Below are 26,621 nucleotides of genomic sequence, written 5' to 3'. Positions count from 1 at the left end.
TCCGCATTCGGGAGGTCGGTGGATCATATCCACATCCGGCCATTTCATATTTAGGATTTCTGTGGTTTTCCGCAGTAATTTAACGCAAATGACGAAATGGCTCCTACGGAAAGGACCGGTTCTTTTTGTCTCCGACCTCAATTCAAGACTGTACTCCGCCCTCCAGTGACCCGTCGTCGACGGGTCGTTAGATCACAATCAACCCTGCCTTCCTTTATCCTTCAAAGAGCTCGCGGACATTCCCTTACGTATCCTGGTGAACTTAGTCTGTGGTCCATTTGTAACGACCAAGACGGCGGCGGGCCAAATTAATCTTCCTTTTTCTTTTCGTCAGCCGGTGAGCTGTCTTTTCAGTCTTCAACCTTTCTCTCGACCATAAGTAAAACTTGGAAAAAGAGACGAAAATACCTGCGTCCAGGATTCAATGCACCAGTGAGGGAACGATGTTTTATTTTGCTCCGCCTTCCTATCTGTCTTGCAGTGTGTCTGATTGTATTCTCTGACTTTCCTCGAGAGCGCCTTTTCCGATCAGATGGCTATGAATCATCCCCCTGCTTTCAGGCAACTTGTTAATTTTTTGCGCGTTGCAACACGGCAGGCTCACGGGCCCGCACGGAAGATTTGGCCGCGGGCGGTCTGCGGTTAGCCGAGCGTAAAGCGCTTGCGGTCTGCGAGAGGAGACAACGTCTTACAGAAACCGAAAGGCGAAAGGCGGGCTCGCCTTGTGACGCGACACGGCACGCAATGTTGCAGCCGGCGAAAGTGGTTCATTCGCTAATAAATGACGCAATGGACGCTGGCCTTTCGACCGGAGCGGGGAGCAGGGGTTTTTAAAATTATAGGCGCCTTTGTAACGCGTTATAATACAGCTTGATTAAATGGAACTTTCGCTGTTGCGTTCAGCGTCACTACACCGATACAAGGTACTATAGGTGGATGCACAACAAGCGAAAAATGAGCGCACGCTATGCTCTACCGTCGTCGTTTACTGGAGAAAAAAAATGGCTCTGAGCACTATGGAACTCAACTGCTGAGGTCATTAGTCCCCTAGAACTTAGAACTAGTTAAACCTAACTAACCTAAGGACTTCACAAACATCCATGCCCTAGGCAGGATTCGAACCTGCGACCGTAGCGGTCTTGAGGTTGCAGACTGCAGCGCCTTTAACCGCACGGCCACTTCGGCCGGCGTTTACTGGAGAAAATTGAAGGCAGTATAATTTAAGTAGTCAATAGCTATCCGACGAACCTCACCACTGCACAAAATAAGGAGACAAATTACAAAACGAATAATTTATTGAGAACTAACTAACTCGTGCTAAGCGCCAATAAGAAAGTTTTTGTTCCAGCTGCCTTTAATACAGAGGCACTACTGAGTTCTCTTTCTTACAGAAGCGCAGGCTTGGAATCAGATGATCCAAAGTTGACTGAAAAACTCCGAGTGCCGTTTGCAGATGATAAACGTGCATGGTCTTTTAGATGAAGTATGGCGTGGCACACATCTGCCATTGTCTTTCCTCTTTTGAATACTGTGGTTACGATAGCTACGATGCCACGGCTCAGGTACCAGTTAAGTTGGCATCACGAACCGACACTGATGACAGCGCCCTCTGGCCCGCGCTGGAGAGCTCTACGAGCATCGCTGCAGATTCTGCCCGTTTCATCAGGTGCAGCCAGCCAGGAACATCGCTTCAGCTTAGTTTACTATTGAGACTTTGCATAGTTACGATGGGGCCACAACGTCGCAGCTGCGTGTCGTCACCTAAAGTTATGTAATATGTTTGCATATGTTTATACACTAGTAACGGTGCTTTAATTGTATTTGCAGTACCGACGTGTATTACCTTTTCCTGCTCCTACCCACGCGCCGCCTTCCAGGCGGGATACAAAAAATACAGTGACATTTTTCCATTCTTCTGTTTCAGAGTAAGAATTTTTAATAGATATTTGAGGTGGATGAATGCGAGACACTTTGATCACACTGTATTTGATGATCTTACACACCTACATTGACAACATTGTTTCAACAGCTTAAAATGAAAGAAGTCAGTTGTACGCATTGGAATGGCACTTGCAAATCCAGAGCGAAGCAATGCTTGACACAAAGACCGCACACCCTCTATAAATGAATATTTTAAACATTTGCTCCATGGTTTGAGGCGTGGAACAAGTCTAGGGACATGCCAGAGAGTACCGAGAATACAATAGCACTGAAAACGCGTTTCTGTAAATATGGCAATATACATTCCACTCTTCAAATAATTCCGTGATCAATGTTGCACTCAGCGAAAGTCTTTCAAATGGGGAACTTACACAACGAGTACAATTTTCGAATATTTCGTCCGTTTTTGCAGGTAATCTATATAAGACTAACGGTGTACTGATGTATTAGCCGATTCAGAAAAAAAATGGTTCAAATGGCTCCAAGCACTATGGGAATTAATATCTGAGGTCATCAGTCCCCTAGACTTAGAACTACTTAAACCTAACTAACCTAAGGACATCACACACATCCAAGCCCGAGGCAGGATTCGAACCTGCGACCGTAGCAGCAGCGCGGTTCCGGACTGAAGCGCCTAGAACCGATCGACCACAACGGCCGGCAACCGATTCAGTCTTGAAGGTAAAATCTAGATTGTTAGGCCGCGCCATGTTCAATTTCTTCTTACACAGCCGACTTTTCGATGTCTTTGCCGGAACCTTTTGGTGTTCCTGGTTGGCTGTTCATCTGTATTACCGACCAGAAGATTCGAGCAGATGGGCCGAAACGTCGAATGTGTAAGAAGAAATTGAACAGAACGCGACCTAACAACGTAGACTTTACCTTCAATGACAACGGCTGTGAAAACCTGCAGACTTACGTAACCCTGTGTTGCTACAGCGCTACGTATACTGATATCTCTCCTCGGGTCTGCCAACAGACGCCAAAATCCGCTCTCATCATGATGATGACGTGGAAGGGGATGCAGCAGCACACACACCTATAACTGTCTAGTACAGTGTAGCTCTCTGTTACGCCCTGACGACGACAGCAAAATGCAGCGCGGATTTGGATTATGCCTATAATTTGAGTATCCTATTGGGAATAAGTTTATAAGTGTATAACGATATCTTTTTTGTGTACATCACCGATGAACGTGTTAAGAGTAATACTGCGCAAACTACGTGGACGAGTTATTTTTAAAATGGAACAGTGTGCCTTTCTTCCCCTTCGAGAAAAATTTCCTGACACTTTCGGATTTCTAGATCTCAGTTTTTTTCTGTTGAATTCTCACCCTACTGGACGAATTGCGCTTTGTAGCACTAGTTTTAGATGTGAAGACGATCTGTGCAACACAGATTTTATGTTGACTATGCTATAAATATAGCACCATTTTTATACGTCATCTATCAGAGATCATGGACCGGCGGAAAGTTCCACGGAACTGAAAGAAGGCCTAGATCGTAGCAATCCATAAAAAGGGTAGAAAATCAGATGCACATAATTACCGACCAATTTCACTGACATCGATTTGTTGTAGAGTCATGGAACATATTTTGCTTTCAGACATAATGACCTTTCTAGACCCTGAGAAGCTCATCTGCAGAAACCAGCACGGTTTTAGGAAACAGCGATCATGCGAGACACAGGTGGCCCTCTTTGCGCATGATATACAACAGGCTCTAGATACCGGCTCTCAGGTTGATGCCATATTTCTCGACTTTCGAAAGGCGTTCGACTCAGTTCCGCACTGTCGCTTGTTACAAAAAGTGCGCGCTTACGGTCTATCCAATGACATATGCAGTTGGATAGAAAGTTTTCTAACAGACGGGGAGAAGTATGTCGTCCTGAACGGGGTAACTTCAACAGAAACAAGAGTAACTTCAGGTGTGCCCCAGGGCAGCGTAATAGGTCCTCTGCTTTTTACGATTTACGTAAACTATCTGGTTGATGGTACTGACAGCGGCCTTAGATTGTTTGACGATGATGCTGTAGTCTACCTCAAAGTAGTATCACACGAAAGTTGTGAACAAATCAATGAGGATTTGCAGAAAATAAATGCGTAGTGTAATGACTGGCAGTTATCTCTCAATATTAGTAAGTGTAACCTACTGCGAAAGCAAGGCGAAAATCCCCATTAATGTATGAGTACAAAATAAATGATCAGTCTTTGGAAGCGGTAACATCAGTCAAGTATCTGGGTGTGACTATTCGAAATGATCTCAAATGGAATGATCAGATTACACAAGTAACGGGTAAGACGAACTCTAGATTGCGGTTTATTGGTAGAATCCTGAAGCGATGCAGTCCTTCAACAAGGGAAATAGCTTACAATATGTTAGTTCGTCCAGTCTTAGAGTATTGTTCGTCTGTGTGGGGACCCTTACCGGTTGGGTCTGATTCAACAGATTGAGAAGGTCCAAAAAAGAGCGGCAAGATTCGTGACTGGTACATTCAGCCATCGCGAGAGCGTTACAAATCTCATAGAAAGTTTGAAGTGGGACACACTTGCAGATAGTCGACGCGCTAAACAGAAGGGGCTGCTCACTAAATTCCGAAATCCAATCTTCACCGAGGATGTAGAGCATATATTATTACCACCAACTTTGAAATCGCGTAATGATCATCATTCAAAGATAAGGGAAATAAGAGCTCGTACTGAGGCGTTCAGACAGTCGTTTTTCCCCCGCGCGATCCGCGAGTGGAACAGAGGGGGGATTCAAATGGTTCAAATGGCTGTGAGCACTATGGGACTTAACTTCTGTTGTCATCAGTCCCCTAGAACGTAGAACTACTTAAACCTAACTAGCCTAAGGACATCACACACATCCATGCCCGAGGCAGGACTGGAACCTGCGACCGTAGCGGTCACGCGGTTCCAGACGAACAGAAAGGGGGGGGGGGGGGGGAATATGACTTTGGTGCGTATTGTGCCCTCCGCCACACACCGCTTGGTGGCTAGCGGAGTATATATGTAGATGTAGATTGGAACCGGATATCTCTCTCTTTCCTAGCTGTTATTCCGTCTTATGGGGTCCGCTGTTTTCATATATTCTAATTTTGTGAGTGCATTAGGACTCCTGGCGATGTCTCTCAGTAGTTTACAAAAGCAATGGAAGAAGAAATGTAGGAATTCCATACAAAAGATGGAGTACCGAATAGACAATTCGTCTAGTACGCGAAATGAAGAGGGGGGAGTATGCGGTAATTTCCAGGAGGTTAAAACTGTGTGCTGAATCGAGACCCGAACCTGGAACCTTGCTGTTACCAACAGAGCTTTCAGCCACGACTCATACCTGTATATTCACCAATACCTCTCTCCTATCATCTGCCTCTTCTGCACAAATGGTTCAAATGGCTCTGAGCACTATGGGACTTAACATCTGTGGTCATCAGTCCACTAGAACTTAGAACTACTTAAACCTAACTAACCTAAGGACACCACACACATCCATGCCCGAGGCAGGATTCGAACCTGAGACCGTTGCGTTCGCGCGGTTCCAGACTGTAGCGCCCAGAACCGTTCGGCCACTCTGGCCGGCTCTTCTGCACACCTGCTACTTAATCTATCTACTTTATGGGTGGGGGTTGGTGGGGGGGGGGGGGGTAGGACATCAAACGGGCCGACTTGGAGTATAAGAGTCACCACAGGACATTTTAATTTCTACTGTCTATACTTTTACAAATAAATTCATAAAACTTTGTAACCATGACCAGGAAGGATTGAGGACTCACACTTATCGCAGTGGAAGTTCAAAAACGTAGCAAAATACCTTTTTTACATGTGAAATTTCATCATTTTTTCACTTATTACTGGCTGCATTTGTTGCTATAGGTACACTTTTCCTCCTAAGTAAGAGAGATTCTTCGATGAATTTTTCATAGCATACAAATAGTAGTTGCAGGTGTATGAAACTCTAGAATTTTCCAAATCTATTAAAAAACTGTGGAAAAAATTGAGATAATTAACTATAAAACTTGAATTTTTTCTTAACATGAAGTTTAAAATGTAACAGTTCATTCATTTTTTCATAAATGAAATAACTTATAAAGTTTCATACACCTGTAACTATGGTTTGTATGTTGTGCAAAAGTCATCGAAGAATCTGTCTTACTTAGGAAGAAACGTGTACCTATGGCAACAAATGCAGTCAGTAGTAAGTGAAAAAAAAGATGAAATTTCACATGTAAAAAAAAAGTGTTTTATTACGTTTTTGAGCTTCCACTGCTATGAGTATGAATCCTGAATCCCTTCTGCTCATGCTGTTAAAGTTTTATGAATTTATTTGTAAAAGTATAGACTGTGGAAATCAAAATGTCCCGTGGTGCCTCTCCTGCTCCAAGTCGGCCCGTTTGACGTCCTAACCCCCTTAATTATTTGTCGAGCGCGGACTATACGTGCGATGCTGGCCGGCATTTTAGCAGCAGGTACAGCGACCGTGACACCAGGAATTCCTTTGCAAACTATGCGAGCGAAATATACGCGCGTGGTTCACAGAAGCCGTCGGTGGCTTCTGTCTGCTCCTAAGGCCCTGCTCATAGCTTCCCACGAGAGCGCTGCGCGTCTGAGCCATTAGGCGCTGACACGCCGTCACAACGCTAATTCTCCTAGCCGCCGCAGCGCGCGCTCGGAGCATTCCTCCGCCAGACAAATGCCGCGAGTTTTTTTCCCGCGGGTTCTAGCGGCGAGATGGGCGCAGCTACTGCGCAAATTGCAGTCGGCAACAGCCTCATTTTCTGTGTCCTCTGCTGTGCGCCGCGTCTTTTGTTCCACGCCTACAGCAGCTGCTGGAGCGTGGCGCTACCTTCACCCGTCTGCCTTTGTACTCAAAATCACCAGTTCGCTGAGCCTTGCAGCTCAATTGTAACGTATCAGTCCTGGCCGCTGCCATGTGCTCTACCTTTGTCTATTGTGGACGCCGAAGCCAGTTTCCAGTAACTCGGGGAATGTGCCTTTTTCCAGTCCAGAGATGACGCGGCAGACTTTCTGTAATCCTTGTGTGGGTTGCAGTCGGCACCTGCTAAGCTGGCTTATGAGCTAGCGGCTTCCCCACCGCGGCACTTATTCCCCAGCACCCGTACGAAAGCAACTTTTAAGAAATCCTGGCAGATTGGAGCACCTACAAGCGGGTACAGGAAATTCCTGCATTTCTGCTTCTTAGTCTGGTTGATGAAACAATGTTCGTGCAGCGGCTTGGAGTTCACGAAAACGAGGAATCTGCTTGTGGCCGTCGCAGGTGTGGTAGGCAGTTAATGGGCGTTTGTTACAGACGCGATTTCTTAAGAGTTTTGCATATGTCGTCAGGAGTGAATGATCCTTCGTGACATACACTTATTTTACAACTAGCTGCTACCCACAGCTACGCTCACATGCCAGTAGTTTTGTCATGAGTGATGGTGAGTAAATAGAACTACCATACGTAAGTAAACTATTGTACATGCAATAAGGTCAGCTGCCCTCAGTGTCTGGCCTTTCGGGTAAGCATACCTCGTGATGACGAAATAAATCTCGGGTGAACAGCCTGGTATGAGTGTGCGTAGGACACAATATTTCAGCAATCGACCACGTTGCCATCATCAGGTGCGCTGATGTACTGACTGGCGGTGGGCCGGCGCCAGGTATACTACGGTGAATACTACGAGCAGACAGAAGGAGAAGCCATGGGGAGTTAACTCTCACCCGTTGTCGCAAATATGTACATGGAACATTTCGAGGAGGAAGCTCTAGAATCAGCACATGTAGAACCCATCTGTTTCTTTAGATATGTGGATGATACCTTCGTTATCTGGCCACATGGAAGAGATAAACTGGCAGACTTCCTCACACATCTCAACTCCAGACACGAGAATATTAAGTTCACCTTGGAGATCGAAACGGATGGGATGCTCCCTTTCCTAGATGTTTTGATTAGAAGACTAGCTGACGGCCACAGCGTGTATAGGAAGAAGAGGCACACGGATTTGTACCTACATGCGGATAGCTGCCACCACCCGGCACAAAAGAATGGCGTGCTCAAAACTCTTGTACACAGAGCTCACACCATCTCCGACAGGGACAGTCTCCAACAAGAATTGGACCATCTGAAGACCGCGTTTCGGAGGAAAGGTTACAAGGAAGGGCAAATTCGGTAGGCTCTACATCCCACACCTGCAGCACTGGCGGAAACTGAAGATTAACCTCAGGAAGCAGCGGCCTTCGCTAATCACCAATTTCGTATTGGAGGGAAGCGTTGAGGGTAAATACCGTACAGAGAAACCGAGAGATGAATACACTAAGCAGATTCAGAAGGATGCAGGTTGCAGTAGTTCTTCGGAGATCAAGAGGCTTGCACAGGTTAGAGTAGCATGGAGAAGTATCATGGAGAGCTGCATCAAACCAGTCTCTGGACTGAAGACCACAACAACAAACATGGTTTATGTTTACTGGTGTAAAAAAAGATGTCCCACTCTCTACTTCGCACTCTTAGGAATAGTAGCCTACGTTCTTCCTGAAGTTTGAAGCTACATCCATACCAAATTTCATCGAAATCAGTTCAGCTGTTTAGTCGTGAAAGCTGACAAACACACCTTCGAATTTATAGCATTAGTAATGCGAGAAGTTTAAAAGAGTTCGTAGTTGTGTTCCCATGTGCGGGCACAGAATTCAATCAATCATTTTCTGGTTATGTAGGTGAGCGTTGCAGTTCTGGGGGCGTGTCCGTGCTCCGTAGGCCGAGGCTTCTTAGAGAACTTATTGTAATCCTAAATAGGTTAGGGGTCAGGATCTCCTACGCTTAAAATCAAATGATATTTTCCGTTTTCTGTTGAAAGTAAACTTTCGAAAAGCGTAGGCAGGAAGAGGAACTTTGCTGAGGAATACTGTTAATAGGAGCATTGAAAATATCTGCGTTGCATGCTCTGGCACAAACTAACCTACTTTCACCTTTCGTCAGTTGTCCTAGGTTGTAATCAGCTAAAATATCACCGTATAAGATAGTCCAAGATTATATGACGTCACAAGATTACCGAATTGCAGAACATACTTTTAGTTCTCAGCTTGTGTAATTTTCATAAATGTCTACCGGTTGACGTGAAGTTTCGCAATACCTACTTACACCTGCACATCCCCCAAGACACTGACATCCCCTCACACAACTGCAAGGCAGATGTTGAGATATTAACCCTCCTTACGATTAAATAGAATTGTTGGCTAGAGAATTTATTTACATCCCTACCCAACATTGTTTATGATGTAAGCAGATCAGAATGCGGTAAGTTTTTAAAAAATATTTTTTTTAAACGTATCACTTTACTTGAGTCAGTTCACACGTATGAAAATTACACATGCGACGGGCCTAACCAAGAACCTTATGACAAAGAAAAAGGCTTGGCAGTTGGGTAATCTTGCGATGTCATATTACCTTGTACTGTCTTATGATATTGGAGCTGTGAGTGAGCTAGGACAATTGCCCAAAGGTTAAAGTAGGTCACAGTTATGGTAAGACAGCGAGGTGTCTCAGAACATATAAATCACCCCTGCTGAGCTACACTGTCAGAGGCATGGATACTGAAACAATTTCGTGGGGCGGTTTGACAGGTTAATGAAATCAGGTAGATGGGCATTAGTCGGGAGTGTAAGAAGGTCACCGTGGACCATGTGGGAGTGGAGGCGAGGAGTAGGAAACTTCATCAGTGATTCATGAGTTCTTCAGCAAGTGCATTTGTGCGGGCAAGGAACTCTGCTAATTCTTCCGGTTTTCTCGGCGGTTTAGTGAGTGCTCTCGTGTTCTTTAGGAAGATGCCTCGTAGCACTGCATGGAGACATTAACAAGCTGGCAGTGGTGCTTCATAAAAGTGACTGACTCCATAATTTCCTTAGGGTCATACGTTACTTTTTTGTTGCTTTAAACATATATTGTAACAGTCTCAGTGACGATTAGTCAAACAAGATAACTAGTTTCAACCAGTTAATTATCAACTTCAGATCTTATTATTCAGTAGTTGTGAGAAGTCAGATTTCTTCAAAAAGAACAGTCATAAGAATTTTGACTTTTCACAACTCGTGATTGATCATATCTGAGGATGATTATTAAGTGATCGAAACTAGTTATCATGTGCTACTAATTGCAGCTGAGGCTGTTACAATAAATATTTTTAAAAACGTATACAGCTGCGGTATCCCTCATGACACCATCAGCAGTACATTGCATTTGTTTCTGTAGAAGCGTGAAGCGTGGTGTTTCTGTGTGTCTTTTACCCGTTGACTTTCAACTATTATCTTCTTTCCCGTTTTTGTTTATGTGGAAGTCAGCAGTGGCAGCTGCTAGGAGTCAGCTGCAGAAGATGTATGTAGTGTCATATCACGCTACGTCTTCCAGACAAGTGATCGGATTTCGAAACCTCTCTGAAAGTATTTACATTGGTACAAGGCATTTATTAGATATGTAGGAGTAGTGACATTTTTAACTCTGTCTCGTTGGTAGAAGCGAGGCTGGTGAACATTTTTAGACTGATTTAATGGTGTAACAGCGCCGAGAGGTAATTCGTGTCCACCAATAAAAATAGCCGCCTAAGTTATCTCGCGCGCAGCAAACGGCTAAGAGCCGCGGCGGAACTTCGACACGGAAGCTCCAATGACGGGACGGAAAGAACGTGTTACTGTGTCTGCCAGTATATTCACTGAGTGAGGTGGTCATTACGGCGAGGAATTGCGTTCAAAGCCCCGTCCGTTCCCCATCATTCACGTGTTTCGTAGTTTCGCCATCTCACCTGGCAGATTCCTTCAAAGACTGCCACGGCCAATTTATTGCCACCCCTCCGTCTACACATCCCGTATCCTAATCATATGACCTATTTTGCCCCTAATGACTACAGTTTCTTATGGGAAATAGGGCTATTAACACCTCCTTCTGCTCTTAGCATTGCACTCAGCGATTCCAATGGTTGAAGGACGAAGGTTTGAGTTTTAAATCTGTAAGTGGGTTGTTTAGGTTTTTATGTTGGTAACGCCACGTAGCGCTCTGTATGAAAATCACTGGCTGTGCTGTGTGCAGTCTTTGTCTGGTTTGCATTGTTGTTTGCTATTGTAGTGTTGGGCAGCTGGATGTGAACAGCGCGTAGCGTTGAGCAGTTGGAGGTGAGCCGCCAGCAGTGGTGGATGTGGGGAGAGAGATGGCGGAGTTTTGAGAGCGGATGATCTGGACGTGTGTCCATCAGAGACAGTAAATTTGTACGACTGGATGTCATGAACTGATATATATATATATATATATATATATATATATATATATATATATATATATAATGACTTTTGAACACTATTAAGGTAAATACATTGTTTGTTCTTTATCAAAATCTTTCATTTGCTAACTATGCCTATCAGTAGTTAGTGCCTCCAGTAGTTAGAATCTTTTATTTAGCTGGCAGTATTGGCGCTCGCTGTATTGCAGTAGTTAGAGAAACGAAGATTTTTGTGAGGTAAGTGATTTATGAAAGGTATAGGCTATCGTTATTCAGGGCCATTCTTTTGTAGGGATTTTTGAAAGTCAGATTGCGTTGCGCTAAAACTATTGTGTGTCAGTTTAAGCAGTCATTTATAATTTTTCTAAGGGGACGTTTCATAAATCCACCGACGGCGAGGTGACTGAAGACGGTACCGCAGTTTCATTTGTGTGTGTGCAAACATGGCAAGAACACCTCCTACCATTGCAAAACAGTACGACTGACAGTCGCCTTGGGAACGTATAAGTGAAAATGCAAGGGGTCAGAATAGCATGACCATTTGAGGGCCTAGAGAGAACCGACAAAGAAAAGTATTTCAGTTTCTTGTCTCTGCCAGACAGTTTCACAGGCTGCCCATAAATATCATGTATCCCTTATTAATTGAAATAAGTCTGTTCAACGATGCAAATGTATTCCTCCGGAACTTCTTGTGGGAAAACGATAATTATAACTCCTTGCAGTAATTTGTATTTTCAAACTGATAGTCATAACAGACAATATCAACGCTAATCTAAAATGTTCGCATTTAAATATTCCACTGTGTTTAGCCATGTCATTGAATTCCACTTAAATAAAATTGACATTACACAGACTAGGCATACTGCGTCCAGTAACGAATTTTTTAAATTGTATGTGTTATTCTTTGGTCATCTTAAATTGACTAGTCAACTGCGCAACGTACTCAAAATTATCTGGGCTCGTTAAGAAAAGAAAACAGTAATAAAATCAAGTGTGTGGCACGAGGTTCAAAAATGTAATAAAGAAATTCATTTTTTACTTTTATCCGCATCCCTAAAACGTCTCTCCACGCTATCCATTGGCTGAACTGACCTAACGTAATGTAAGAACCGTGTCAATGCGAATTCGCCAACAGCCCCTGGGAATCGCAGAACGCAGCCAGCATGACACGCACGTATGGCGGGTTGAGGCTATTCAGGAATGAGTGAGATCGCGCCGGCGGTCGCGACCACGACGAACTGTGTTACTGCTCGCTGGGGCCACGTTATTACGGGACTCGGCGTTATGCGTAATGTGCTGCTCGTATTTCAGAGATAACCACAGGGAACTGATGGCCCGCGCTCCGTTGGTGGGCGTGACGTTTTTACTGCTGCACCCTTTATCTGCGCTCGCGAGAACAGCAAATACTCATACGTTACCGGGAGACCTCATTAACAGAAATGGATCGTCAACACGTGACATAGAAACATGTGCTACTTAATAATCACTGCTAACACGCAAAGAGATAGTATTTTGTTGTGTGGTATCGATATTGATACGTTTGTCATAGTCATCTTGAACTGTATGCCTTCAACAGCAAGGTCTCTGGGCTCTATTCTGGCCCAGTCTTCTCTGTCCTCAATGCTTTCTTCCTCTACTTATAGTCTGTTGTCCATTAGCCACCACCTTAGTCTATGATTTTTCGTCTCAGGCATCCATTCCATTTCAATCTTTTCTCCTTCACACGTCTCTCGTAAGAGTTCATCATGAGTTATCTTCCTGACACATTCATTTCTCCTCTGATTATAAAAAGATTAAAAAGCATTGGTGGCTGGTATTAGATAATTTTCTACAAAAATATTGAAAGAAAAACAATTTTTCGTACAAATTGTTTTTATTTTTGAAGAAATAGTTCACATATGAACGGCCGTATGACAGTGTCCAATGAGCATATTATTTCGGCAGGCGACCACATCTCCTTTATCAGGTGCGCTGGTGACTTGAACTGCAATGCTGAGTTGGAAACTGGCATCCGGCCGTTCACCTGTAAGATACTTCGACATACAACACGCTGGGAGAAATTGAACGTTTTATTTTTTCTCGAAATATTCGTCTTTAAAATTTACCCATTTTTCCTGGCATTTTAATCAAATCTGGAAAAATTTTTTCCGCTCTGATGTCCTTAGCTTCAAAAAATGGTCTTGAGAGTTTTGACTAACTTCTTGAGATGATGAAAATCGCTGTCCTTGCATTTTTTGTTTGATAAGGGGTTAAACAGAGCTTTTTTACACAATAAATCGAGTAAATAGCATGAGACGTTAAGTCGATGTTTCCTTTGCAGTGTGCGATTTGCAGGGGGGGTTGGGGGCGATTTCCCCTCCTCTGCATCTGACCATCCCTTCCTCTGGTATTAGTTTATGCATCCCAACCTGGGATGTTTATTTCCCACGCACTGGAGTAAAACTTTACATATAATTTGAATTTGTGGAGCCGAACTCTGAAAGTTTTTTATACAGTCTTACTATTAATACTATTAATGTGTTTGCTTATTAATTTTGAAAAAGTGTTATGTAGTAGTTAAGCATTTCAAAACATTTAGAACTAAATCATCATTCTCATGTTGTCATTGTTGCTTTCGTCTAAGGTGCGTCGTCCGTTTACTTGCGAGCTTGCGAGGGAAGTAGTGTGTCAGTCACACCGCAACAGTCGTACCGCAGAGTTGGGAGAGCTGGGGGCTGAAATTCCCACCCCGGGCCCTGACACAGGGTGGTGACCGGCCCGGTACCTGTGCGAACATTTACTGTTAGGCCACCTTTTGGCAACGGTATGGCGCGGAGTAACGTGCCTGGGACGAAAGCACACATTACTAAATAACGCACCATCGTCTGCTTCTAGTTCCTAAGATACTACTTCGTGGACCTTCTTTAAATACTCTTCTGTTCTACCACTGTTTTCTTTTCCTTTGGTTTTCATCTCCGTTGTTAGCTGCATGTGCAAGTACCAAGTAGGCCGCCGCTGCGATACTTTACCATCCTTTATACTGCAAGACCGACACACGTGTGGCACAAATTCTGTTGCTTTGGTATAAATTAACCTGCCGCACGCAACATACGCCGCAAGATGTTGCCTGTTGTAGCATGCTACAAGATGACGCACACCACATTTCCGTAGCATGCCACAATGTTGCAAGACGTCGCCCCAGCGTAAACGTGGCTTTAGAGCCAGGTTTGTATTGTATGGTGGATGTGATGTGTTGCATACGAAACTAAAACCTGCCATCAGATCCAAACGTCGCGGAAAACTGTGAAGAGGTGTCATCTTGCAACAAGATAACGCTCGCCCACATTCTGCCAAACGGACAGCCGACGCAATAAAGGAGTTGAGATTCGAGGTGCTGGCTCCAAGCGATTTTCACATGTTTGGACCCTTAACGGAAGCACTGTAGGGAAGAAGATTTGAATGTGATGAAGACGTCATTGTTGCGGTGCAAAATTGGTTAAAGATTCAACCGAAAAACTTATTTTCTGATGAAATAAAAAAAAAACTCGTAAAACGTCGGGAAAATTGCATTGAAGTCCAGGGAGGTTACGTAGAAAAATAACGCACCCTTCAGTTTTCTGTCATGAGAATAAGTACAGCTTTTCACAAACCTGCCTTTACTTTTTGAATTCCCGTCGTATACCTGTACGTAGATGATTTTGTAAATAAGCTTTACCTATAATGCACTTTTAAAGATATAACAAGGGATGGCTTTTCTGATAGTGCATACGCGTGAATAGTGAGTTTCGGCATTAACATCTGTTTATAAATAATTGTTTAACCATGGGTAACGCCACGGTCCAAGCTAGTAACATATGTAATTATACTAACCCCCTAAGACATTCCCCCCCCCCCCCCCCCCCCCCACTGGTAAAAGCAAAAATCGCACACTGGTCCCTTGTCATAGTTGTTTGGCGCGATTTGTGACTTTCATCGTCGGGATAAAGAATAAAGGGCAAAACGGGTCTGGAACGTAAATAAATATTGTATTTCAGCAAGAAGAACGCGCTTTGAAACTACAAAACAGATATTAATTCTGTTGCCTTACAACTGGCATCGTCGTAGTGAAGAACTGTGCGGTTACCTCGTCGATAACTTGCGGCAAACAATTTTTTGTATACCATTCTGAATTAACTGTTCTACGATCCTCTAATGCAGTGGTCCCGAGAAGAACAAGTGCAACCAAAGGGGAAAAAAGCCATGATTTTCTTGCAAGCGCTCGCGAACGAACTACTTGGTTTCTTTTTATCTGATTGCTGCTTATTTTTCGGCTCGTTTCGCCTCCTGCAGTGATGTTGTATTCGGATTTTGCATTTCCACGGTCTAATTTTTTGACCGTTCCCTAGGACCAGCTGACACCAGCCTGTTTTTGAGCTGCGGTCAAACTGTGCGGAATCCATTGACAAAACATATTTTTCATTGCTAGATATTCTTGCGAAATGGAGTGTACAACCCAAGAATGGGTGTCACGAGAAGTCAAACGCCGATCATCTTCTATCAAGTTGTGCACCAAATCGGAGCCTTTTGCATCAACAAGGATTTTCTTCAACTTTCACCAAATTCGCATTTTATTTTATCGACATGATAACTAAAACTTTGTGACTATCTCCTCGTAAAAAGCGATATGGAATGGCAGAAAACGTGAAATCAGTGTTACGAAAAACGAACGAAAGACTCAGAATTGTTGAAAGGGCTCTGGGAACGTGTGACCTGTTCAAAAAGACTACTACGACGTTTTAAGCATTGATCAAGTAGGCAAGATCGTAGGCATGCCGCTGCTGAGGCTGTAACGTGTCGGCATAGGACATATGGAAGTGTAACGTAGAGTATTAGACAGGCGACGTTGTTCTCGGGAAACCTCAAAAAATGTTCAAATGTGTGTGAAATCCTATGGGACTTAACTGCTAAGGTCATCAGTCCCTAAGCTTACACACTACTTAACGTAAATTGTCCTAAGGACAAACACACACACCCATGCTCTAGGGAGGACTCGAACCTCCGTCGGGACCAGCCGCACAGTCCATGACTGCAGCGCCTGAGACCGCTCGGCTAATCCCGCGCGGCCGGGAAACCTCGTTAGTCAAATTTAGGGAAGCGGTGTTTGACGAATACTTATATTCTGCTGCCTCAGTCGTATATAGGGGTTGGACAAAAATATGGAAAAACACATTACCATGCCTAACAGTGTAGGAAACCCGTCAGCTCTCAAAACAACTTCCATCCGCCTCGGAATGGATAAATACAGATTCTGTATGGTTTTAAAGAGAATCTTCCACCATTCTTCCTGCAACAGAGTGGTAACGATGATACAGGTGAACAGCGACCATGCACCCTTCTCTCCAAGGTACACCACAAATATTTAATAGTGTTGAGATCTGGCGATTTTGGTGACCAGGGGAGGTGCGACAATTCATCCTCGTACTCACAGAGCCAGTCCTGGACGAAGCTAGTTGCGTGAATAGGGGACCTGTCGTCGTGGAATACAGCATCACCATTTGTGAAAAACATTGTACCGTGGGATGGACCTCATCAGCCAGAATGGTCTCGTAATACGTGGCAGTAATGAGACCTTGCACAGCAACCATGGATGCCCATGGAATACCACGATGAGGTTGCCCAAATCAACACTGAACACCCGCAATGTTGCTCTCTTGGGATGTAAACTCGCCTAGAAGTTAGAAGCAGTGAAACAAGACTCATCCGACCAGATGACTTTATTTCATTGCTCCGTAGTCCAGATTTAATGCACTCGAAGCTACACAGAACACTGTTGTGTCCACAACCGACACTTACAACGTTCTGAGGACATTGTACAGGTGCTATTCATCGTCAAATACAACAGCACAACATGCAGGTTTGACTAGAAATCAATTTGTGTTTAAGTAAGCATTTCTCGCAGTGTTTCCATAATTTTGCCGAACATTTGTATCTCCTCTAGCGATCATAAGAATTGGATAAATTAGGATGGGTGTTGACGTGTACAGACAGTAACTGTTACTTGCTCTTTATGGTGTCGTGTGGCGTTTCCTGGTGTAAAAGCAGGGGAATACAGTGGAGGCAGCCTGGCTCCAGACATCTTCACTGAGAAGCCAAAGCGTTATGACCACCTTTCGAACGTACTACAACAAATATTCCGCGTGGTATGGATTTGACAAGTCCTTAGCAGGTGTCGGGAAGCATGTGGCTTGTCTACTCACAGGTCAAACAATTCCCGGTGGTTTCTGTGAATGGAACTGCCGCGCGCTACTGTTCTGGATGCGCTCCATAAGGTTCATATCATGTGAATTTGATGGTAAAGACATCAACGTGAGTTCACTATAGCCGGCCGGAGTGGCCGTGTGGTTCTAGGCACTTCAGTCTGGAACCGCTTGACCGCAACGTTCGCAGGTTCGAATCCTGCCTCGGGCAGGGATGTGTGTGATGACCTTAGGTTAGTTAGGTTTAAGTAATTCTACGTTCTAGGGGACTGATGACCACAGATGTTAAGTCCCATAGTGCTCAGAGCAATTTGAACCATTTGAACCAAGTTCACCATAATATTCTCCAAATCACTGTAGCACGGTTCTGGCCTTGTGATGTTGACCGTTATCCTGCCGGGAGCACCATCGCCGTCGAGGAAGACGTCAAACATGGAAGGGATTAAGGAGGTCTACAGCTTTGTGCCTTCAATCAGTATGACAAATCCAATGGAAGCCCAGGTGAATGTACCGCATAGTGTAATACACTAGTGGCCATTAAAATTGCTACACCACGAAGATGACGTGCTACAGACGACAAATTTAACCGACAGGAAGAAGATGCTGTGATATGCAAATGATTAGCTTTTCAGAGCATTCACACAAGGTTGGCACCGGGGGCGAAACTTACAACGTGCTGACATGAGGAAAGTTTCCAAACCATTTCTCATACACAAACAGCAGTTGTCCGGCGTTGACTGGTGAAACGTTGTTGTGAGGCCTCGTGTAAGAAGGAGAAATGCGTACCATCACGTTTCCTACTTTGATAAAGGTCGGATTGTAGCCTATCGCGATTGCGGTTTATCGTATCTCGACATTGCTGCTCGCGTTGGTCGAGATCCAATGACTGTCAGCAGAATATGGAATCGGTGGGTTCAGGAGGATAATACGGAACGCCGTGCTGGATCTCAACGGCCTCGTATTACTAGCAGTCGAGGTGACAGGCATCTTATCCGCATGGCTGTAACGGATCGTGCAGCCACGTTTCGATCCCTGAGTCAACAGATGGGGACGTTTGCAAGACAACAACCATCTGCACGAACAGTTCGACGACGTTTGCAGCAGCATATACCATCAGCTCGGAGACCATGGCTGCGGTTACCCATGACGCTGCATCACAGAGAGGAGCGCCTGCGATGGTGTACTCAACGACAAACCTGGGTGCCCGAATGGCAAAACGTCTGTTTTTCGGATGAATCCAGGTTCTGTTTACAGCATCCTGATGGTCGCATCCGTGTTTGGCGACATCGAGGTGAACGCACATTGGAAGCGTGTATTCGTCATCGCAATACTGGCCTATCTATCACCCGGCGTGATGTTATGGGGTGCCATTGGTTACACGTCTCGGTCACCTCTTGTTCGTATTGACGGCACTTTGAACAGTGGACGTTACATTTCAGATGTGTTACGACACGTCGCTCTACCCTTCATTCGATCCCTGCGAAACCCTACTTTTCAGCAGGATAATGCACGACCGCATGTTGCAGGTCTTTCTGGATACAGAAAATGTTCGACTGCTGCCCTGGCCAGCACATTCTCCAGATCTCTCACCAATTGAAAAAGTCTGGTCAATGGTGGCCGAGCAACTGGCTCGTCACAATACGCCAGTCACTACTCTTGATTAACTGTGGTATCGTGTTGAAGCTGCATGGGCAGCTGTACCTGTACACGCCATCCAAGCTCTGTTTGACTCAATGCCCAGGCGTATCAAGGCCGTTATTACGGCCAGAGGTGGTTGTTCTGGGTACTGATTTCTCAGGATCTATGCACCCAAATTGCGTGAAATTGTAACCACATGCCAGTTCTAGTATAATATATTTGTCCAAGGAATCCCCGTTTATCATCTGCATTTCTTCTTGGGGCAGCAATATTAATGGCCAGTAGTGTAGTTGCTCCTGCCGTTGCGCTTTCGTGGTGTGGTGCGTGTTTCGAGCATCGGTTCGCCAGGATGACGGCGTATCCGGACACGACCGTCAGGCGTGATTCATTCTACCAGGCGACACGTTTCCATTGATCTCAATTATGACATGTCCGATACAATTGCAGTTGGTGATGTCTTTGATATGAGGTAGAGGTCGCCTATTGTGGCGCCCATGTCGAGCAATGTGCGCTGAATAGTGTGTTCCGAAACATTTGTTGTTGCACCGGTGTTTGTCGTCAGTTCTGTCATGGAGCGTCGACTATCCTGCTTCCGATTTTCACATTCTGTGATGAGGCGTGGACATCCAACACCTTGTCGGCTACTCGCGGTTTCACCGTATATGCTCAGAACAGTAGCAAACAACGATTCCCCATTCGTCTCTGCTTCGCTTACAGGTTTTCCTTCCCAAGTACGTGCCCGTAACGCCACGAGCACTTCATTTTGCGGTGTGTGTTGGTCATAGTGCCTTGACTTATCAGTGTGTCATTATGATATTGGTAAGCCTGTAGTCGTAGCAGTTAATATTCCTCTTCAAAATGCACCAGACGTTTGGACGCCTCTTGGGATTTTCTTCAGGAGTATTATGATGTTCCCCGGTGTTCAGCCATTCAGGGTGTAATGGTTCTTTATTTACGTGACCATTACGGCGCTCCAACCCCAGTTCTCGATACAAGTAATATCGTACTACTTTTCTGCGAAGTAACAGACATATTTTTGTGACAATATTCACATTTGGTTTTATTGATGTATAGGTACTCCGATGTATCGATATATTACAGTGATATGGTTCTTGTGTGTATTCATTTCTGTGAGACTGTCATAATCTTTGACTTACTTGTAACCGTTTTGGCGCGAATGCGCACAGGGCAGTCTTTGTTTCACTTTGCAGAAGTTAAGTTGTTATTTCGCTTTGTAAAAGAACAGTCAAGTCTTGTGTTTGGTTAAAGTGGAAATTAAATATATGAAGATTGATACAAAACTGTTTTCTTGATGATATGACAGTTAATAAGGAGTATATGTGAATTTACAAGAAGTTTAATAAAAATGTGGATCGTGAACACCAAGTCAAAAATTATTTCTACCATACCACTGTTCTGATCTGGGATTGTTTGATTATTGACCCGGCGGAGGTTCGAGTCCTCCCTCGGGTATGGGTGTGTGTGTTTGTCCTTAGGACAATTTAGGTTAAGTAGTGTGTAAGCTTAGGGACTGATGACTTTAGCAGTTAAGTCCCATAAGATTTCACACAGATCTGAACATTTGAACATTATTAAGAATTTCCTGAAAAACGCATTTATTAGGTCTTCAAATATTGTTAAAATACAGATCTAGACCTTCTAGCAGTCAAAGTGGAATCACGCTAGAATCAACAAGATGAGCCGTAACAACTTCGACGAAACCTACGTGGGAATCCATTCAAGACAAGTGCCAAAATTAATGATTTTTTTACAGTGACTTCATTATTTCCATTCTGACGACACCATCCACACTCAATAACTTTGTTGTTGCCCGATAAAGCGAACATATGCTCCGTGAGCAACATTATTAATCTGATTTCTAACCTACTTTTGAGGTGGTGGTATTGTTAGAAGGGCCATCATAAGACTCTTAAGACCCTTGAAGAAGACCCCATCGGAGTGGTCGAAACATCGAGTACTGGAGAAGTTTGCCAGAAGATTTTACCTTCAATCATCTCTTCCAGTGCTTTGGTTGCAAAAAGATCAATGTGTCACCTCCAGCCCACCCAACCACTCTTTGCATAGGTATTTCACACGGGTATAGTAACACGGCTAGACTGTGTATCAGTGCTGGGAAAGCTTATTGCACAAGAAACTGAAACTTAAATTGCTCTCCCTCGTCGTTCGTTTGGTCCAGCGGCGCTTGTAAACCTCGGGGGCTCCGGGCGGAGGTCGACACGGGACGGCAGTCGTGGAGATGGCGGTGCGAGTGTTTAGTTTAGCCGGCGGCTAGCTGAGCTGCCACCGCTGCGTCGGCTACCTGTTCGGTCCCGCGTGCGCTAGTTGCGGTCGGTGCCGCGAGAGCGCACCCCAGGCGGCAGGTGGGCGGAGCCGGTATGACAGGTAGGGAGGCAGTGACGCGGCCGCTCTCAGTGCTGCGGCGACGCGCCGACGAGCGTGATCTCGTGTGTGGTGTGTGTTTGTGGAGTACGTGAGCGCGGTGCGCGTGTGCGGCGGGATATGTGCGCCGAGACATGAGCAACACGTCCTCCCTGCGGCGGCCCGCCTCCGGGCTCAGCATCAGCGTCCTCGGTACGGAACCTCTCTCTCACCACATTCTGTCGTTAACTGTGAAGTGCCGTTGTTAGTCATATACTCAACTGCAAAACAACTATCTGAATATGGAACAAGAATTAACTACTCTCGCCCATGATCGCGTTGTGTGCATGTGCATCCGTTATTGATTATTTCTCACGTATTCGACTAGGCTTGTCGGTTATCGAAAGCGAGACCTTAACGCTGAACGGCTTGTCTGGCGGGAATGCCAAATGCGCAGGGGCAAGGATACGTTCAACACAGTAGCCCCACGTTTTCGTGAAATCAATTAGGACTGACACCTGCACAATGTTTTGTACCGGTACTCCAGATTTATCAGTGAGTGATGGTCTGGAATTCTACTTTCCATTCAAAATTCCACCTATATCTCTTTATTCAAGGCGTTTGTTTGTGTTTTTATTTCGCCTTCTCCAGAGACCGCCGTGCGTTTATAGTGCATGTGTGAATAATAGATTGAGATGGCAGGATAATTAACACTCTGACGTGGGTTTAGACTCCATTACGGCTGCCATGCATAAAGCTTTATTTTTCTGCCCATCTCATCTCATCTCATATCTTACCTGTCGTCCGTACTGTGTGTTCTCACTTATCTAGACTTTTTGGTGTGTGTGTTTGTGTGTGTGTGTGTGTGTGTGTGTGTGTGTGTGTGTGTGTGTATGTGTGTGCGTGCGTGTTCACATGGTTCACATGGCTCCAAGCACTATGGGACTTAACATCTGAGTCCCCTAGACTTAGAACTAATTAAACCTAACTAACCTGGCACCACACATCCATGCCCGAGGCAGGATTCGAACCTGCGACCGTAGCAGCCGCGTGGTTCCGGACTGAAGCGCATAGAACCGCTCGACCACAGCGGCCGGCTGTGTGTGTGTTTGTTTGTTTTAGAGGGAGGGGGGGGGAGGGTTAAGGAAGCAGGTGGGCGAGCTAAAACCAGAATGGCACCTTGTGATTGTTTCGTGCATCGGAGTAAGCTGTGTAACAACAGACCAACGTACTACTACAGTGTTTCAGACGACGATTTCTTTAACACTATTTTCGTGCAAGTTATGAGGCTACCATAAGTCATGACTCTCTTAGGTCTATGCGCAGGGATTCCCTTACCTACCGCCTCAGTCTGTTGTTTATCTTCTGTTACTGTACAGGCAACTTCGTCGCCTAATTCTTGATATGGTAAGTTGCTGTTCCGATTTTCCTGTAACCCATATGAAATGATGTGTAATTGAATATAAGAGTTATTGACTGTTCTGTGGTAGTACTCCAGAGTAAAGAATGGGCCGTTAAGAACATAGCTTCTCGTCGACGTCGGCATTACTAGAGTCAGATGACGAGCTTGCCCGAAAGGGAAAAAGAGAAATAAAAGGTCTTGATGTTATCAAACCATTCTGAAATTCGCCTGAAGTGTATCTCGAAAATTATGAGAAACCGTTAGTAGGGTAACGCTCTAAGGATTAGGATCCTCATTCTTTCCTAATACTGCACCAACTCTCTCCGTCTCTGTCAGCATTCTTAGTGATCACTACATGAGCTTACATTCTCTTTTTCCTGAAGTCTAAAATTGATTTCATTTCACAAAATGTCGTTTACCGTATCGTCCAGGGAGTGGTATCGTCTCACTACCATTGCCGGATCCAGTTATAAAAAAATTACTGTAATGATAAAACGCCGAAGTTCGCGTGTTATTTGCTCTTTTGTATTACTAATTTCACTTTGTTAACAAGAGCATCATCAGATATTAATCGCGCTGATGGCAACATGTTTAATGCTCATCGCCATTGTCAGACGCTAAGTGGTTTAAGCTGGATATGCCGTGTTTACTGCAATCCATTGGCTGGGCGTATAAGTAATAAAAAAGGAAATAATGCGCCACCAGCAGCGGTTTGTCTTCACGTTAACTGTTAACGGTCGCCGCGTCCCGTGCAGACGATGCATGCGTTCGCCCACTCAGTTATACAAAGCTTCCCTGTCTGGCGTGTTCCACCAGTACGACTGTTTTCGTCGTGGAACTGATGTGCACAAGACTTTTAGAGAAAATTCGTACGCTCTGATACATGTCAATAATATCTTTTACTCGTATTCTAGACGACTGTCCTGATAAGTTAAAAATAGGACGATGCCTGTCGCAATACTTATTAACGTGCACTTTCAGGATTTCAGTTACTGACAGTGCTTGCTATGGCGCTTTTTGCCTGACGAACCACTATTTCACCTCTTGCGATACAGCTGGTAGAAACTAACGAATGTATCGTGTAACTATTGTAGAGACCAGGAAGGGATTCCCGGAGATACGCGCTTGCTCGTTTCCACTGGCTGCCGGCGCCGTGCAGACAAAAGAAGTGCAGCGGAAATTAATTGTTAGCACACTGCAAAGCTTCCTGGCAGTGTTCAGCCTCTGTTACGAGACCGTAATGTACACAGTCGCGGAAGTCCGTACACTGCATTGCGATGCGTATCTGTAATACAGCCGACAATAATGCTACGCTGCTCCTAGAAGAGAACACACATCCTATGCTCACAAGTCTAAAGTTCACGCGCACCGCTGACGCAAGTATCCTTGGATGTGCTGCGCTATCCATCTCGTCTTACGATTTATGGTTGCATAAGGTCTTTGAGGAATGTGAATGGTAGTCAGTGCCTAGGCATAGTATGCACAAATTCTTTGCCGGAGTTAACTTGTCTGATGAGAAGGGAAGGTAAGAAAATTTCTTATTTATTTTCTGTCACTAGGACTAACTCCTTACTCGGCTGCATTGCAGGGTTATCTATCTCTTCGAAAGATTCGAATTTTGGAACAAACACATTGATTCATTATCGTTCCGTTGACCATAGATGTGGTAAAACTTGCAATGTCTGGTGTGATCTACTTGGTTGAAAGTAGTGTAAACGACAGTGCCCCTAAATAAAGCGTGAAGAGGGGATGGAGGTCCCTCCATCACACGCACCCTAATTGATGGGCTGAGAATTGTGGATGTCGACGTAGACATGTGATGTCGAACCAATAATCACTGCATATAATCGAAGTATTTATCTCCTCATTAGCGGCTTCTCCTGCTGCATGTTCATTTTGTCATATATATGGCCTGTGGAACTATTCTAACGTGTACCCCTTCTATTACTAGACTTAAAATGCATAAGGAGTGAGTTGTTATTCACAAATTCTCTAGCCACAGCATTTAATCTGTGTATGAAAATTATGCTTCGTGATAGGAAACTGTGAGCTGTAATTACTCCTCACAATTTTTGGTTTGTGGAAACCACATTCACTATCGTACTGTGCCTAACTAAGTATATGGCGTTAGTTCGGTTTTATACTTTTTAGCGCCGACGATGTATCCCATGTACTGTGCACTTGATACAGAGTAGACAATTTAAACTAGGTAGTACTGCTAAATAAAGAACTAACTCGAAATTACACCATGATAGATTGAAGCAATGTCGAATTTAATCGTTCGCCTGCTAGTATGGTTACGCTCAGCAGAACGTTTTCCTTTTTTCGAAAATATTGTACATGAACCGTTGTATCATTGTCAAAAACATTTGTATATATCACTAGATATTATGGAAGTTCAGGCTCGCGTGTTGTCCCAAGTACGAATCTTTTTAATGCCCAAACACGTTGCAGCACGTTTGTGTCATTATCAGTGAGTACTTTTAATCTGTACGAAAAGCATCTTATTTGTGTTATGATGATTACCTTATTCTCTAGAATGTCGGGTTCTGTAGCACCTTCTTTACATTGTTATAAAACTTTCCATCTCTAACAAAATGAGGTTATTGTGAGATTGGTGAATTACCAAATCACTTTATAGGTAAACGTAATTTTGTTTCACGAAAACCAAACGATGATGAATTCAACAGAACTGAAGGAACAAAGGTTTCACTTTTTCATGTCTTTTGCCAGTCTCGTAATCTATACTTGCTTCCTTCAGTAAACATCGTCAATAACGCTGTAGCAATAATCTGACACATTCCACCCCCCCCCCCCCCTTTTCTGCTGGTCCTTCCAGTGACCAGGTAATTAATAATAAATTACGCAGTCAGCAGTAGCTTACTCCTCATGAATCGCTAGATTAGACCCTGCTGATTCTAATTACAATAAAGCAAACTTCTATCATTAAACAAGGAAGGCAGTCTGATTGTAGTGGTTACACGACTAACAATGAGACCAGTAGTTCCTTATATATTTCTGTAATAAGAGAATTCTATTACCTCAGTTGTCCAAGTGGATTATGTAGTTAGAACGATAAAGTCAGCAGCGAGGTGCAAAAAGTGGCAATAATAGTCTCCTGTGACGATTCTTGGCGAAGAGGGTGTCACCCAAAAGTGACAGCTCGCACACCGACTCTTGTAAATGTATGTTGCCCTTCATGAATATCATCTTCCGCGTGACGTTCAAACTTTCATAAGAGGCCTATCTTGTTTTTGACTTGTCGAAATCTTCTCTTAGTGTTGATAAATAGCTACGCAGGATCTTCAGCCTTTTCCATGCCATAAAAACGATGCAGAAAAGACATTACATGACGTAAGCAGTCCACCATACTGCATGATTTTTCTGGCTAGCAGTCCGATTCCCCAAACTGGATAACCCGCTATCTGTGGTGTATTTTCGTTACACGTTATGTAAGATGAACTGACAAGCATGAGTCAAAACTGTGGCTGGCGCTACTCTAGATTATCGATAGGATTATCTAAGACGAGCTCTGTCGCGCAGCTTCGTTGAAGTTGCGCAATGAGAACTGTCTGTTAGCGAGAAAGGGTACCTACCTTTCCTGTGCAACTCGGCGGTGAAGTGGAAATAATGCACTAGCCTATTCTTTGCTATTGCCGCAAAATTTTACAGTTTCTTGGTAAAACACGCGGTTTGATACCAGTATCTCCTGTATCTCACTAACACATTGTACTCGATTCTACAGCCACCTAGCTTTCGAGGATATTTTGTGTTTAAAGCCCTGACAA

The 26,621-nt window shown here is 44.3% G+C and overlaps 1 protein-coding gene across 4 annotated transcripts in view; it reads left to right on the top strand.

The window, feature by feature from the left end:
• Positions 1-26,621, top strand: part of LOC124794736 (protein TANC2) — a 653,277-nt gene that overhangs the window by 393,317 nt on the left and 233,339 nt on the right. Inside the window, exon 1 of one of the 4 annotated variants that reach the window (XM_047258338.1) lies at positions 21,511-21,644. The exons of the other annotated variants lie outside the window; for them this stretch is intronic. Within the exon in view, the coding sequence (XP_047114294.1) occupies positions 21,587-21,644 (58 nt within the window). The 5' untranslated portion in view covers positions 21,511-21,586. Of the gene's footprint in view, positions 1-21,510; positions 21,645-26,621 lie in introns of those variants that run through there. 4 annotated transcript variants of the gene reach the window in all.

This window comes from Schistocerca piceifrons, chromosome 4 (assembly GCF_021461385.2).
Source record: "Schistocerca piceifrons isolate TAMUIC-IGC-003096 chromosome 4, iqSchPice1.1, whole genome shotgun sequence".
NCBI classification, from domain to species: domain Eukaryota; kingdom Metazoa; phylum Arthropoda; class Insecta; order Orthoptera; family Acrididae; genus Schistocerca; species Schistocerca piceifrons.
Note: the sequence above shows the minus strand (reverse complement) of the source record. Positions and strands in the feature narration are given on the sequence as shown.